General features: G+C 58.3%; 1 protein-coding gene across 6 annotated transcripts; it reads right to left on the bottom strand.

Moving 5' to 3' along the window:
• Positions 1–965: 965 nt before the first annotated feature.
• Positions 966–13,187, bottom strand: FBRS (fibrosin). 6 transcript variants are annotated; one of them, XM_019628628.1, is made up of 18 exons: positions 11,626–13,187; positions 11,154–11,333; positions 10,365–10,400; positions 10,216–10,245; positions 9,168–9,216; positions 8,784–9,078; positions 7,223–7,515; positions 6,804–7,009; positions 6,647–6,691; positions 6,300–6,395; positions 6,042–6,110; positions 5,176–5,205; positions 4,725–4,796; positions 4,302–4,422; positions 4,115–4,195; positions 3,174–3,257; positions 2,832–3,039; positions 966–2,746 (listed from the first exon to the last, which is right to left on the bottom strand). In XM_019628628.1, exons 1-18 carry the CDS (start codon positions 12,082–12,084, stop codon positions 2,179–2,181), a joined length of 2,922 nt encoding a protein of 973 aa, XP_019484173.1. In that variant the 5' UTR covers positions 12,085–13,187; the 3' UTR covers positions 966–2,178. The 6 variants fall into 6 exon arrangements, with proteins under 6 accessions (XP_019484173.1, XP_019484170.1, XP_019484169.1 ...); XM_019628625.1 differs by having other exon boundaries at positions 6,804–7,515; positions 11,154–11,315; XM_019628624.1 differs by having other exon boundaries at positions 6,804–7,515; positions 11,154–11,330.
• Positions 13,188–14,258: the final 1,071 nt, after the last annotated feature.

The following is a 14,258-nucleotide window of genomic DNA, read 5'->3' on the forward strand; positions in this document are numbered from 1 at the left end:
TCCCTTGAATTGTTGATAGTGGCCCATTCCTAAACTATATACAGTGGAGGGGACAGTGGCCATCTGGAGAGATCATGCCCCATCTCAAGGGACAGTGATAGGGAAAGCAGGTACAGTGCCAACAGATGTTTGGATATTTCAAGAGAAGTGGAAACAAGGACTGCCATGTAGTCTGGTCTGTGAGCCCCGTTTCTCCTGGTCACCTGTGCCCACCTTTTGTTGAAACGGTCAGTGTGGTGGGAGAAAAGAATGGCGGACTTAACCTCTCTTAAGGCAATGGGTACGCGTGGAACATGTCGATGCCAGGTGGCTGAAAGGCGAGCCAGCCTGTTTAGGAGTTGCTTGTTTTTCAATGATTACATCAAAGAATAATGCTGAGTGTAAAAAGGTAGTTGCAGAACAGTGCATGTCACAGGATCCCATTTTTCCATGCTATTTTAAGCATATAGTCAGAAAAAGAACTGGAGGAATGGACCCATGACAGCAACAGTGGTTACCTCTGGGCAAATAAGGCAATTTGTTCTGTGTATTTGTTTGAATTGTTTCATGATGACCATGTATGAAAGAGAAGCCAATACAGATGTTAACAAAATTATAGACCTTTTCTAATGTAACCATGTGTGTACATACATGCTGGTAAACATAGCCGGGGCATGGACAACATACATCAAGAGGTTGACAGTGGTTCCCTCTGGGAAAGAGTGTGGGCTGGTGCGGGGTGGCAGGTGAAGGGGAAATTCTGTTTGGCTGTCTTTCTGTAATGTGTCTTGTACAATGTGTAATCCTGGGTTGTAGAAAAATGACAAACTCCAGTGCCCGACACTCTGATCCATCCACCCAGAAGTAGAATAACTCTCCCAAGTGGGAGGGAGGGGAAAACCTTTGTCAAGACATGGACAGTATTATCCCCAGCCCCATCCCCTGCCCCCAAAGGTGACCCCCACACACTGAAAGAGCCAAGGGGCCTCATTGTAACACTCATTTTTATATAAATATCCGGAAGTCATATTACAGAATAAGCCCCACCTGGGAAAAAAGTCAACATTATGTTTTTGTGAAACTGACCCCTGCCTTCAAGGTTGGGCCCCAGCCTGGGGGCACCTGCTGCTTTGGGAAGGCTGGGGCTACTGCAGAGAGGCTGCTGACAGAGCTACCTGTGTGGCCCCCCCCCCAGGCCGACCCCCTTCTTTGGTGTGTGGTACATGGTGACCTCCTCTGGCCCCCCTTAGCCTGGGGCAGGGCTCTGGGAACAGGGTTCTGGAGAGCAGGGCCCAGGAGTCCTGGGGGCACTTGGACATGGATTGGGGGCACTGAGTCGCTAAGTAGATTCTGAAGCTTAGAGGTTGAGCCACTGGGGATGGGGACACACAGGGGTAACAGGAACAAGTGGGGGAACCGGGCTGTCAGACAAGCAGGAAGCACGTGCCCTTCTTCCCAGCCTGGCACCCAGGTCCCTTCCCATTGGTCCACCTCCTGCCAGACCCCACATTCCCAGGGAGAACCCCGGGCCTGCCTGTCCCCTTCCAGCAATGCCCCCTGCCATCTCCCCTCTCCCCACAGAGAGGCCAGAGGCTAGGAACACAGCACCAGTCTGAGGATTTAATTAACCAGGAAGGGGGGTTATTGGGAGGGGCACCCCTGTAAAAATGTACAAAAGGTCTGGAGGGCTATGTGGAAGAGATAAATATGTACATGGAACCCCCCTTCCTTTAGCCCCTCCTCCCCCAGCCCTAAGAGGGCCTGAGGACTTGGGTGGTAGGTGAAGGGGGGGGCACTTTGGCCTCTGGCTTAGTGAGCCCTTGGGGAGGCAGGCCAAGGGCCTAGGGGCCCTCATAAGGGGAGATGGTACACCTCAGGTGGTCATGAGCTACGACCCCTGAAATGACCCTCACTCTCATTTATGTGTATATACACACACACACACACACACACACACACACACACACACACACACACCCCCTCTCTCTGGAGGCTGTGACCTCTACCCTCCCAGTGACCCCAAGGTTCATCTGATGCTTGATCTCACGGAGGTTGGGGCTCTGCTCTCAGGTTCCATGACCTCAGAGGTGGCTGGTGAGGTCATGCCATCTGCCCTCCAGCCCTGGCTGGAAACCTCAGCTCTAGGACCTTGTCAAGAGGAAAGGGGGATGGAGCTTGGCCCCTGCCCCGGCCCTCCCCTCACCTGTCAGCCCGGGCTGGACCAGGGGCCCTGGGTGGGGAGCCAGGCCGGGGGGCGGGCACAAGTGGAGGCGGCGCCCCTAAAAGGGCTCCTGGTGGGGTCTTGCTGAGAAGGTGAGGGGTTCCCGGGGCCGCAGCCGGTGGCGGGGGGGCCAGGCGGCTATACAGCAGGGGATGGGCCGGCTCCAGACCATAGAGGCGGGCAGCGGCCACTGCCCCTGGTCCAGTCAGCTCCTCGCCTGCCTCATAGAAGCGAGGCGGCCTTGCAAGACGAGGGGGCCCTGCCAGCCAGGCTGGCTCCAGGAAGCCCGCACAGCGCTCCGGGGGGCTAGGGCCCAGGAAGGGGGGTGGCCGGGGCCTCTCAAACAGCAAGTGGAGGCCCTGGGGCCCAGCAGCAGCCGCGGCAGCGGCGGCAGCTGCTGCAGCAGCGGCGGCGGCAGCAGCCTCCTCCTTCCGTTCCTCCTTCACCCGCACAGACTCCTTGGCTGGCCGGGCCCCTTCCTCTCCGGCCCGGGCCTTGGGGGTGGCAGGAGACACTCGCAGCTGGGGCCGTGAGAAGGGGAGGTCCCTGGGGGGGGGAGACAGTGAGGGATGTCAGACAGGGTGAGGGGGGGGGCGCAAGCGCAGGGTTGCAGGGTGGTGCAGAGGCACACCTGTCTTTGTCCTCCTTGCTGAGCGAGGCCTCCCTTCGCTCCATAGGTCGCTCCTTGTCTGAGCCTGGAGTCCGGGCGGCCTCAGGAGGCCGGACCCAGGCAGGAAAGGCCAGCGGACTGCGGTGCAGGCGGCCCCACGGGTCTGGGGGGGAAGCGAAGGCTGGTGGGGCCCCTGGGCTTTCTTTCTGGGCAAAGACGGCGCCAGAGTCTGGACAGAGGGCAAAGGAGAGGGTGACAGGAGCCAGGAGTGGGGGTCCCTTCATGTGTCCCCCAACCCTCCGGCCTGAGCATGTAAACCCGCTGCTACCCCCACTCCCCTACCCTGCCTGCCCCAGCACTCACTGAGTGTGGGGCTGCCCAGGCCGCCAAAGGCCCCGCTGGAAAGGGCAGCCAACGAGGCGAAGCTTGTGGGACGCCCAAAGGGATCTGCAGGAGAAAGGGGGGATCAGAGCACTGGGCTGCTCACTCCAGGCAGCCACTGAGGGCTGGCAGGCAGGAGGCAGACCGGCAAACAGGTACCAAAGCCCTGGGCTGCGTAGTCTCCTCGGTCAGGTACAGAGCCGTCCTTGGGCAGAAAGGCCTGTGTCCTCTCACCTCACAGGCCCCATCAGACAACAGGACCATTCCCACTTAAAGGGGATGAACCAGGCCCAGGGAGGTGAAGTGACCTCCCAACAGTCACCTACCTAGTGAGTGGTGCCCCAACCCGGGGCCTCTTGGACTCCAGAGATCTAGCTCTCAGCCCACACACCCACACCAGCCCCAGGCCAGCTCGATAGCAAGTCACCGCTTAAGACCTGTGCTGGCTTCTCCTGCTTGCCATGTAAGGCCCTTCTCGCCTTACCCCTGACTCCATGCACACATCACACAGCCAGTAAGAACAGCCCACAATGGGGGCCTCACAATTTTGTCTTCCAGGAACACCCTCCCTATAGCACCAGGCTCAAATCCTTGTGCACCTGAACCCGGGTTAAATCGCCCAGGAGGCCTGCCTGCGATGGCTGGGAGCCATGCTCACACTCTGCCTGGGTCCCGGCAGCCCCCCTCCACCTTCCTCTCCCAGGCAGCACACCACCCTTACCACAGAGACAAGACCTGAGCTGGCAGGTTAGCAAGCAGTCTTCCCTTCCCTACCCATTTTACAGATGGTAAAATCAAGGCTCAGAGAGGGTAGAGTAACTTGCCCAAGGTCTCCCCACATTCCTGCTGCCTCTCAGGTCTAACTTTCATCCCCAGCTTGAGAAGCTCTGGAAACCAGAGACAAGGCCTGGGTTGGTGCTTACCAATGTGGGTGCTCGGGCTAAGGAAGGGTCCGTGGGCCCCCGGAGGTGCTGTGAACGGGTTGGCTGCAGCGTGTACGGCACCTGGGCAGAGAGGCGGGAGATTCTGATGAGGCCAAATGGGCGCAAGGTGGGCCTCGTGCTACACATACAGGGACCCTCAAGCCCCAAGAGGGCTGGCCAGACTCACCAGTAGCAGTGAAGAGGGAGGCGGCTGGGTGGGAGAGCTCCTGGCCAGTGGGCAGGACCCCGTAGGGCCCCGGAAGGCAGGGCAGGAGGTCGTTCCGAAAGTCAAGCTTGTGGGAGTCGCCCTGCATGGAACGGGGGATGGGGGGGTGGGGGTGGTGAGCGCGGGCAGCCCTGCTCCTGCTCCTCCACCCGTGTCCCTCTTGAAGGGCTGCTAAACCCCGATGGGCCTGAGTGCCTCGGCCTCGCTCAGCCTTCTCTGACCAGCCCTCAGGTAGGCGAGAGAACCAACCCAGTCCTAACTGGGCCTGCCCGGTGGTGACCAGGGCAGGGTGGGGGTGTTTCTGGCCAAGATGCTGCCTGGCCCCACAGAGGCAGACGCCCAAAGTCGGGATGGCCCACTCTCCCAGCTCTCAGGCCCCGGTACCTTCATCTTCTCCTGGTGTCTCAGGATCATGTAAGCCACGCGCACATGCATGGCACACCACTTCCCTGGTTTCTGCCGCCCCGAAGGATGACCAAAGGGAAAGGGAAGGAAAGAATGTTTATTCGTCACCCACTCCAGGCCTAGCCCTGCGCCCCGACTCGCCACACAACATAAGCTGTTATCAACCTTACAACTGCGGGATGACTAGGTCCACTTCACAGCCTAGAAAACTGAGGCTCAGAGAGAGAAACTGCCTTGCCCAAGGTCCCCACGGCCAGCTATGTCTGAACCCAGGCCTGTGACTTGGTCCTTTTGCTTTCTGCGGATCCACACCTGGCTGCCTCCATGTCCTGGGCTTTGTACTCATTCCCAAGCAAGACCCCAGCCCTCAGTGACACACCCTGACACCAGCCCCCAGCCTCATGCAGCCTGAGGCCCTCATCAAACTCACCCTCAAAGGTGGCCGGAAATGGTCGGGGATCTGGGGATGGCAAAGCAGAGGTTGGCGGCAATTCACACATGGTTCCTGACCCGGACACCTCATCTCCACGGCCCCCAAGTCCCCCACCCCCCCAAACACCTCCCCAAAACCTGTGTGGCTCCCTCAAGCCCTTCCTCCTTGTGTCAAGGCTCCTTTCCCCACCTCTCCCACTCTGGGTCTCGCCCCTCCGGCACCAAGTTTCTGAACCAGGTCCCACGGAGATGCTGTACTCGGAAGGGGAGAGGGCTAGTGGGCAGGCAAGATGCGTTTCTCCACCAGAGAAGCTATCCTCTGACCGACTTTATACAATGAAGGTCTGTCTCAGATCTTTAGACAAAAGCCTTTCCTCTCGCTAAAAAAGGCTGGAAATATCTCTTCTGGTAACGTCTCTTCTGGTCTACCCATTAGGAGATGTCTCCTGGGCTTTCCACACTGATCTTGGAGCCCTGGCCTCCAGGCTCACATGCGCTCAGTGGGAGGGAAGCCTTGGCCTCTCTCCGCCCCTTCACAAAGAGGCAATTTATCTTCTCACTGTTTTATGGACACGACTTCCTGGTATGACATCATTTTAAAAAAAATGTTCTGTGACAAAAAATTTGAAACCCCCAGAAAAACCACTGCCCTAGTAACCTGATCTCTGGGACAACTTTGTGAAATTCCTATTCCTCATGCCTGGGAAACCCGTCATCATTTACATCACTTCCCTCGTTCAGATTCTCAGGGGCCCCCGAGCATACATCTGAGGGAAGGATTTATGGCTTGTTCCCAAGTCAGCCCTGCTCTCTCTCCACACAGATCCCCCCAGTGACCCCAGGACCTGCTGTAGCCCCCCTCACCTGCGTCCCCTTTGGGGGAAGCCCGCTCGGCACTGGCCCCAGTCGTGGTGGCAGCTCGGGGTTTGTGCTCTGGCAAAGGGGAGTGGAGGGGACAGTCAGGAGAGTTGGAATGAATGAAGCTGGGGGCTGGGACAGGGAGAAGGCACAGCTGTGGGGCAACCTGGGTCTACAGGGGAGGGCAGGAGGAGGGGCAGGGTTTGGGGAATGGGAAGAACATACGTGGATGGGGTGCCTGGGTTCTCGGGGCTGGGAGCTCACCTTGGGCTGGAAAGCCCCCTGCAGGGAGCCAAAGGAGACAGCCTGCGGGAGGCCCGGAGGCAGGCCGGGCACGGCAGGAGGGAAGGCCGCGTAGGGCTGTGGAAAGAAGGGACTAGTCCACTCTGGGGTGGAGGTGCGGCCTGTCTGTTCTGCCCAGCAGGCCTCTGGCCTCCACCCTGAAGCCCCCCAGGGAGCTCTCCCGGCTCAAAGCTCTTGCTTTTGAAGCTGAAGACTGGACCCCACCAGTCAGGGCCACACGCACCAATACATCTATGCCCACACCACACACACACACGCACACGCAAGCACGCACGCACGCACGCACGCACTCACTCACACACACTCACATTATGCCGGAAAAGGCCTTCCATCTTTCCTGGGTATTTCTCAAACTAGGGAAGAGAAGGGAAGAGTAAGCTTCCAGCCAGGGACCCGGGGCCTCCCCTGGAAGCCAGACCCTCCCTGCATCTCTGAGCTTCACCACTGGCCCGATGAGGAGCTCACCATGTGGGGGCCGTGGGGTGGCAGCAGGCCCGGGGGGTAAGGGGTGAAGTGCTGGTGGGTGTGCTGGTGGGTGTGCTGGTGCTGGTGGTTGTGCTGGTGGAACTGGAAGGCCAGGGGCCGGGCCGAGCCCCCTGCCCCCACCACCTCGGGGCCACCCTGGGCATTCAGGTAGCGAGAGTTCAGGTCCTGGCCGATCAGGTCCTGCTCTGTGGGAGGGGAGAGGTGGGGAGGGAAGAAGGCTGTAATACCTGTCGCCACCATGTCAGCCTCCTTGGGCCCAGGTGACTGGCCTTCCCTCAGTGCCTGGAGCCACTCCCTCCTCAAGCCCTGCTGTCTGCTAACGTCCAAATGCCCCACAGCTGCTGGGCCCAAGCCCAGGGCCATGGCCTCCCACCTCCCAGCCAGGACCCCAAACTCACCAGAAAGGGCGTTAGCAGCTGAGGCCCCAGGGTGCCCTGGCACCTGCAGCAGGGGTGGGGGTGGGGGCAGGGTAGGGCCAGGGGAGAACAAGGAAGGCGGTGGGGGAGGCCGCAGCCCTGGTGGGGGAAAGCTGTGGGTGGACAGAGGCAGGGGCAGTGAGGGCGTCGGGGGCCGGTGGGTGAGCTGCGCGGACGAGGAGGAGGCAGATGAGGAGGAAGAGGACGAAGAGGATGATGAGGGGGGAGGCTGAGCCACGGGAGGGGCCGGGGCCTTGGGGGGCGGCCGTGAAGAGCTGGGGAGAGAAGTGGGGAGATGAGTGAGGGGTTGGGAGGTGTCAGCTCTGACAGGAGTGGGTCAGAAGCCTGGGTGAAACCTTTACCCTGGTTCTCCATGGAAGATGGTAGAACCCGGCCCCAGGACCCCCACCCCCCACCCAAGAAGCCCGTCCTCAGACTGAGGTACCGCCTGACGCCACTGGCCCCTCTCCTTGCTGGGCATCCCTGCCATGCAGCTGCCTCTAATGTCTCTAGCCATGTCACTTTCCTTTTTCTGACTCAATCATACCACAAAACCGATCATTCACTTTGACGCCTCATTACGACAGACCACCTGGGTCCCTACTCTGAGACAGTGGTTGCAGACCCTGCTGGCCTGGCCCAGGAGCTCTAGGCCGTTGTGCCGTTAGCATACTGGGGACCTTGAGCAAGTCACTGCCCCTCTCTGAGCCTGAGTTTTCTCAGTAAGAAGAGTAACGATGATGATGTCATCACTGAGACAGCATCAGTAACAGCACCACCATCCTTACCCTTTAGTGAGCACCAACTTTGGCCAAGTGCTGTCCCTGGCTTTACATGCTAACCGAAGGCTCCAGCATTTCACATCACTTCCCAACTGCTGCCGCATCCATGTAACCTGTCCCATTACTTCTTTCTTTAACATGACTCAGTTTTCTTTTTTTACTCAGTGTCACCCCAGCCAGAACGTTGGAAATCAAGGGGTACTAATCATATTTTCCTAAAGCACGTAAAAGCTGAAAAAAAAGTGCTCACGTAACAACTGAAATTCTCGCACATCACTAAGAATGACATACACACTTTGGGAAACACTACGTTAACGCACCATCAGTCCTCACCACAGCTTTAGGATTGAAGGCACTATTACTCTCTCATTTTACACAGAGGCTCAGAGAGGTTAAGTGACTTCTCAAAAATCACACAGCCAGTCAGTGGCAGAGCAGGAATTTGAATCCGGGTCTGACTGAAAGCAAAGCCAGAGCTCTTCGTCATCATGTCAGCATTTCCCAAAGCGTGTTCCAAAGAACACTACTCCTAGCAGGTGTGCCCTGCCAAAGGTCTCACCAGCAGGTAGTGCTGAGAACAGCACAAACCGGAGTCCCTGCATGTGAACGTACAAAGGGTTCTGACGAGCCTACAGTGCTCTCTCTAAATGTGTTTCGCCCTATGTCTTCCAAACTTGGCCGTCTCAGAATCCTTTTCCAAATCACATCCCAGGGTACCAGCCCGTGGCCCCTCCGGACAAGAAAAAACCCCAACAACTCACCTGCCAGTGCTGAGGTCCAGGCTGCTGCCATAGGGAGAAGTGCGGAGGCCAAAGGGTGAGACCCGAAGCTGCAGCTGGGGCGGGGGCGGCAGACTGGGGGCGGCCGGCAGGGGTACAATGGGGGAGACAGGAGGCCGAGGGGCTGGTGGAGGTGGTGGTTCCTTCGGGGGGAAAGGCACTAGCAGCGGATCGGGCCCTGGGGGCTGCTCCTGGCTCCGCTCCAGGCCCGACACTTTAGGGACTACGGAGAGTTTTGCTTCACAGTTCCCATTGAAGGCGCCGTGGGGGCCTGAGGCTGTGCGGGCGCAAGAGCAGACATATCAGCTGAGGCCTACATTCACCCCAACTCCTTTCCTGTTTCCAGCCCCAACCCTTGGCACTGACCTTTGCTGGTTGAGACAGTAAAGGATGGGTCGAGGTCATCATCGGAGACCTAGAGAAGAAGAGTAGGGACAGGGTCAGGTTCCGGTTGGGCCAGGCCCTTCACCAGGAGGCCACCAGCCTCTGCAGCCTGCTAGGAGCTGGCAGGGGCGGCAGGTCTGCCATTGCCTCAGCTGAAATCTATCAGGCTGGGCTCTACAGTGCCTACGCTTGGGGAAAAGGGGGGAGTGCTGACCCTGGGAATCCGATAGGCCAGGACTAAATCAAGGCAGCAATGACAGCAGAGGAGCAGGGAAGCCAATGGGAAAGTGTCAGCTGTCACTAACTGCCAGCCACCAGGCCGACCAGCTCATTGGTCCGGTGCACAAGTGTTTGCAAAAGATTTTAAATTAACTGCCAATATTTAGAAGTCCAAAGATGCCCCCTAAACACTTAGACTTGAAGGTCCTCTTGAGGATGGGCCCCAAGTCCCGCATGGCAACATGAGCTGGGACTGGATGGCAGCTGCCTCCCTTGAATACACGACAACTCTGGTTCGTTACAGTCCCTGCCCAGCCAAATGAGACACACATCAGGGAGGGCAGGTTTAGTTAGTTACAGGGATAGATCGTCAATGGCTAGAACCCGCTATCTCAAAACAAGCACATAAGCCCTATAAATACACTGAAATACACCTTTCTAGGATGTGTTCTCACACTGACTCCAACAGTTTAGTATTCTCTGCTCAGACACTAATCTGTACAACTGACAGATGCTCAGCAGGAAGGACCAGCTTGGTTCCACAGCCACTCGGCATTCCCCTGAACCATCAGTATCTCCAAGGGCTTTGGAAAAGATTCTATCGTTTGGTTAACTGGTTCTAGTCACCAAAGAGAAGTCACTCACTCTCTCAATCCACCCCCTTCCTCCCTCAAATCTAATCCTGACTCAACCTGACCCATGTTCCCCACTTGGGGGAAAGCTCTCTCTGCTGCACATAGGAAACCCCTAAGCTGCAATCCATTTTGTAAGCTGTAATGCTGCCCACCCAACAAACTCTAGTCCTACTCACCCTCTCATCCAGATCGCTTTCCGCATCACACTGGGGAGAAGGAAAGATAGAAGTGTCACAAAAAGGAAGAGGAGTGGAGCCCAAGATCAAGAGAGGACTTTCAGAGAGGGAGTGCAGGGGAGGGGCCGGAATGGGTGGCGAGCACTTACTATGTATCCAGCTTCCAGGGAGTGATGGGAGGAGGCCTGAGAAAGACCAGAATCCAGAGGTAAGGGAGGCTGACTGGCAAGGCCTTTGGATAACGTCTCTACTCCCTGGCAAGGCACTTAGGCCCTTCATGACCTACTCTCCATCTCCTTCTAGCCACTTCTCCTGCTATGCCCACCCCTGTTCCCAGGGGTCCGGCCACTTTCCAAATACATGAGGCTCTCATGTTTCTGTGTTTTAGCCCAAAACAAGTTTGCTCCGTTTCTCTCTTAGCACACATATGACTGTCCTTCAAAGCCTAAGACATACTAGGGGGCTTTCCCCAACCACAACCCTCCTCCCATCCCCCAGAGAGAATGAGTGGCTTCCTCATGTGGGTTTCTGTAGCATCTCTCCCGGGTCTCTGTCCTCTACAGCTTCATGGGTTTGGGTCTAGGTACTTGATTGTAGATTGGTTTTTTTCCTGCTAGACACCCACCACCTTGAAGGGGAGGGCAGAGACTGTATCTAATTCATTTATGATTCAGCTATGTCCTTTTTGACACACCTCTGAATTATCAACATGTTTGAGGCAGAATTAGTGCTACCCAGAAGCAGGCTGGTCTGACCATGGATGTGTCTTCATCAGACCTGAATGGGAGAGTGGGAGCTCAAATGTGCTTCCCACTGCCTTTGGAGACCCGGGTCCCTGTTTAAAATGGGTAGTGGTGTTGTAGATGGAAAACGGGTCTACGGGAAGGAAGGATGTTCTGTCCAGAGTTTTAAAGGACAGGAATCTGGAACAAACTCACCTCCTTCCTTCTCCGCTTATTGGGCCATTTTCGGGCCCGATCCCCAGAGGGCCGGCCAGGCTCCCGATCAGAGCTGTCCCCTGGCTCCCCAGTGGCCCCACTGGAGCCGCCCCTCTTCCGCTTCCCAGAATGCTTTAGCCGATGTTCCAGTCGCTCTGGGGGCTGAAGAGAGGCATCCTTCTGTGGTGAAGGAGGAGGTGGGACTAAAGTGGATGGAGAAAGGAAACCTCCCGACCTCTCTAAGGATGACCTGGCTATCACAGTGGCCCTCAGGTCAGGTAACTTGGTTGGTCCCTGGAAACTAGCTCTACCTCCTCCCACCCCAGGGTGGGGCAGAGGCCTGGCCAGAGGAGCCGGTTGCTCTGGTTTGGGGTGCCAGCATTCCCCCCTCAACTCCACCCACTCCAGGCACTGTACCCTTCTCTCTGCCCCTCCGAAGCCCCCAAGGTTCCCCAGCCCCATCAGGCCCCACCTGCAAGGCCTCGAGGCTGGCGAAACTGGCTATGGCGAAGCCATCGATCAAGTCCTCCTCCTCTTCCTCCTCCTCCTCAGGCTCCTCCTCGGCCTCCCCGTCGTCTGCGCCCCCCTCCTCCTCCTCCTCCTCCTCCTCTTCCTCCTCCCCGCGGCTGCCCGAGCCAGCAGGCCGCTTCCGAGCTCGGGGTCGCGGGGGCCGAGGCCTGGGACGCGGCCGCCGCCGTCTGGGGCCTCCCGGCCGCTCTCCAGATGAAGCTGACGACCAGGGCCTGGCGGGCGGCGGCGGCGACGACGAAGACGAGGAGCCGCGCGGGGCGGCCAACAGGGCCCGGGGCGCGTCGCCGCCAGGACCTCGGCGGCGCCGCTGTTCCCGGTCTCGGTCTCGGCGCGAGCAGCGCCGCCGCCGCCGCTCTCCTTCAGCGGCCCAGCCCGGGCCCGGAGCCGCGGCTGTCTCCATGGCGACCGCCCTCAGTGCCGCATCCGGAGGCAGCGGGGCCAGAAACGGCCTGTCCGCAGGCCTGGGATGGCAGGCGCGGCGCTGGCGGCTGCACAGGGACGAGAGGGCCACGGCTTCCTCTTTAAAGCAGGATCGGCCGGCCCTGAGCTTGCCCCAAGGCCAAGGCCTGGGGAGCCGGCGCCGCCCCCGGGGCGACAAGCCCGAGGGTCCCCCTCCCCCGTGGGGCCGGCGGGGCCGAGACTGCAAAAACGGGGCGGCCGTCCCTTTAAGGCGAGGCCTCAAATTGTCCAGCCCCTGGCCCCTTTAAGACGACCCAATAGTGTCCGGCTGGCCTACTGCGGTGGCCGCCCCCTGCCAGGGGTCGAGACCAGTCTCCCCGAGGAAGAGGAAGGGCCACCCCTTTAAAAGGGACCGAAAGCTCGCCCCGAAACGCAGACCTCCCCTTTAAAAGTGCCTCAAGTCCTCCGGCTAAAAGAGGCCACCCCTTTAAGGAGTCCAGGGTCCTCAAAACAGCAGGCCGCCCCCCTTTAAGGGCTCGGGAGTTCGTTTCTAGTCCCCCACAAGCGGCCACTTCCCCTTTAAGCTGAAGTTAAAGGACTTCTTGCGTGGGGGCGAATAAGAGGTGAGAATCTTCACTCGCTCCAGTTCTCCCAACAGCACAGTTCACAAATTTGTCAGCTTCTGTTCGGCGGCTTCCCCTTTAAGACTGGCGTTGTAGTCCGCCGAGTTCAGTGGCCACCCCTTTAAGGAGATTTAAAGGGGCCTCTTCCAGGCCCAGCTCTTCCAGCCTCCGCCTCCGGTCGCCATGAAAGGCGCGAGGGGGGGGGGGCGGGGCCGCGGGGGCCAGCCCTCCAAAGCCCCGGATGTGAGGCAACGGTGACGGGTAGAGCTTCTCTGTCTGCCGACATAAAAGTCTCTTCCTCCTTTCCTCGTCTGTGTCTGACTTGCGCCTTAAGGGATCCGGAACGGCCGTTGGGCAGCTAGGGAGCTCCAGCGCACCCTCCTGTTGTCTCCTTTGGCGTCTTGGGCCTCTTCTCAGCCAGGGCTTCCCTGCCCCTCCTCCCTCTTCCTCCTCAGCCTACGCCTCCTTCCTCTCTCGGCCTCCTCCCACTCTCCGCCCCCTTCCCCTCACCCCTCTACAGGCTTCGTCGTTGATAGGTTGAAAAGTGTGCGTCAGGGTGGGGCGGAGTCAAACGCGGGGCGTGGCTAATTTGTAACCGCCCTCAAATCCTGGATTGGGTACACGTCAGACTAGCTCCGTTCTTCATCAAGTCTCGTGACTCGACTGGTTAGAAGTAGGTGCTCGGGGTGGACCCCGCCTCTTCCTGCTCTTCGCTCACTGGTCGGCCTCTTGACTGCGTCAAGGAGAGGCGTCTAGAAGTGGTGCGCGAGCCCTAGGGGGCTCGACTGACCGCTGGGCGGCGCGCGGCCCTGGAAGGGGCCTATGCACAGCCCGTTACGTCGTCTCTCCCTTTCCGCGGTTTGACTTAACCCACTTGACTCCCTGGCTTCTCGCGCACACGCGTGGCAATATCGTCGTCCCGCGGGCCGCTCAATAGGATGGCCCCCCGGCGCGAGGTGTCCCGAGCACGCAGCGTGCCTAGCGAGCGCCCGACGCTTGCGAAGGAAACCGCGTCCTGTCGTCGTTCAGTTGAATAGATAGGAAAGTGTTGGCCTGTGTTCTCTGTGTGCTAATGAGGAAAAAACACCTTGCTCTTGTGCACCGGACACTTTTTCACGTTAATTCGCTGAGTAAAATTCTTTTAGGAAGGTACTGTTATGGCCCCCTTTACAAGGATGGGGGGGGGGGTTTGACGCACAAACATATACAGTAGTTTTCTAACCAGGATTTGGGCTCAGGGAGCCAAGCTCCGCAGTCTGCGCTGTTAGCCACCTACCGCTCCATTTTGCCTCCATGTTAGGAAAGCTGTAGAGAGGGACTTATGGCCTCTGGTTGCCTGGGCTACCTTTTTTATTATTATTATTATTATTATTAGCTGAGCCATCCTGCCACCTGTTGGCAGCTCAGGTCCCGCCAGGAATTGAACTGCGACCCTGTTGCTCAGAGCTCGCACTCTTGAGCGAACTCTTAACCAACTGAGCCACTCAGCCGGCTGGGCTACCCTTTTAATGTACACATCTGTACTGACAGTTTGCTTTCCTATGTATAAAAT

This window comes from Hipposideros armiger, unplaced genomic scaffold (assembly GCF_001890085.2).
Source record: "Hipposideros armiger isolate ML-2016 unplaced genomic scaffold, ASM189008v1 scaffold_799, whole genome shotgun sequence".
Classification (NCBI taxonomy): Eukaryota; Metazoa; Chordata; class Mammalia; order Chiroptera; family Hipposideridae; genus Hipposideros; species Hipposideros armiger.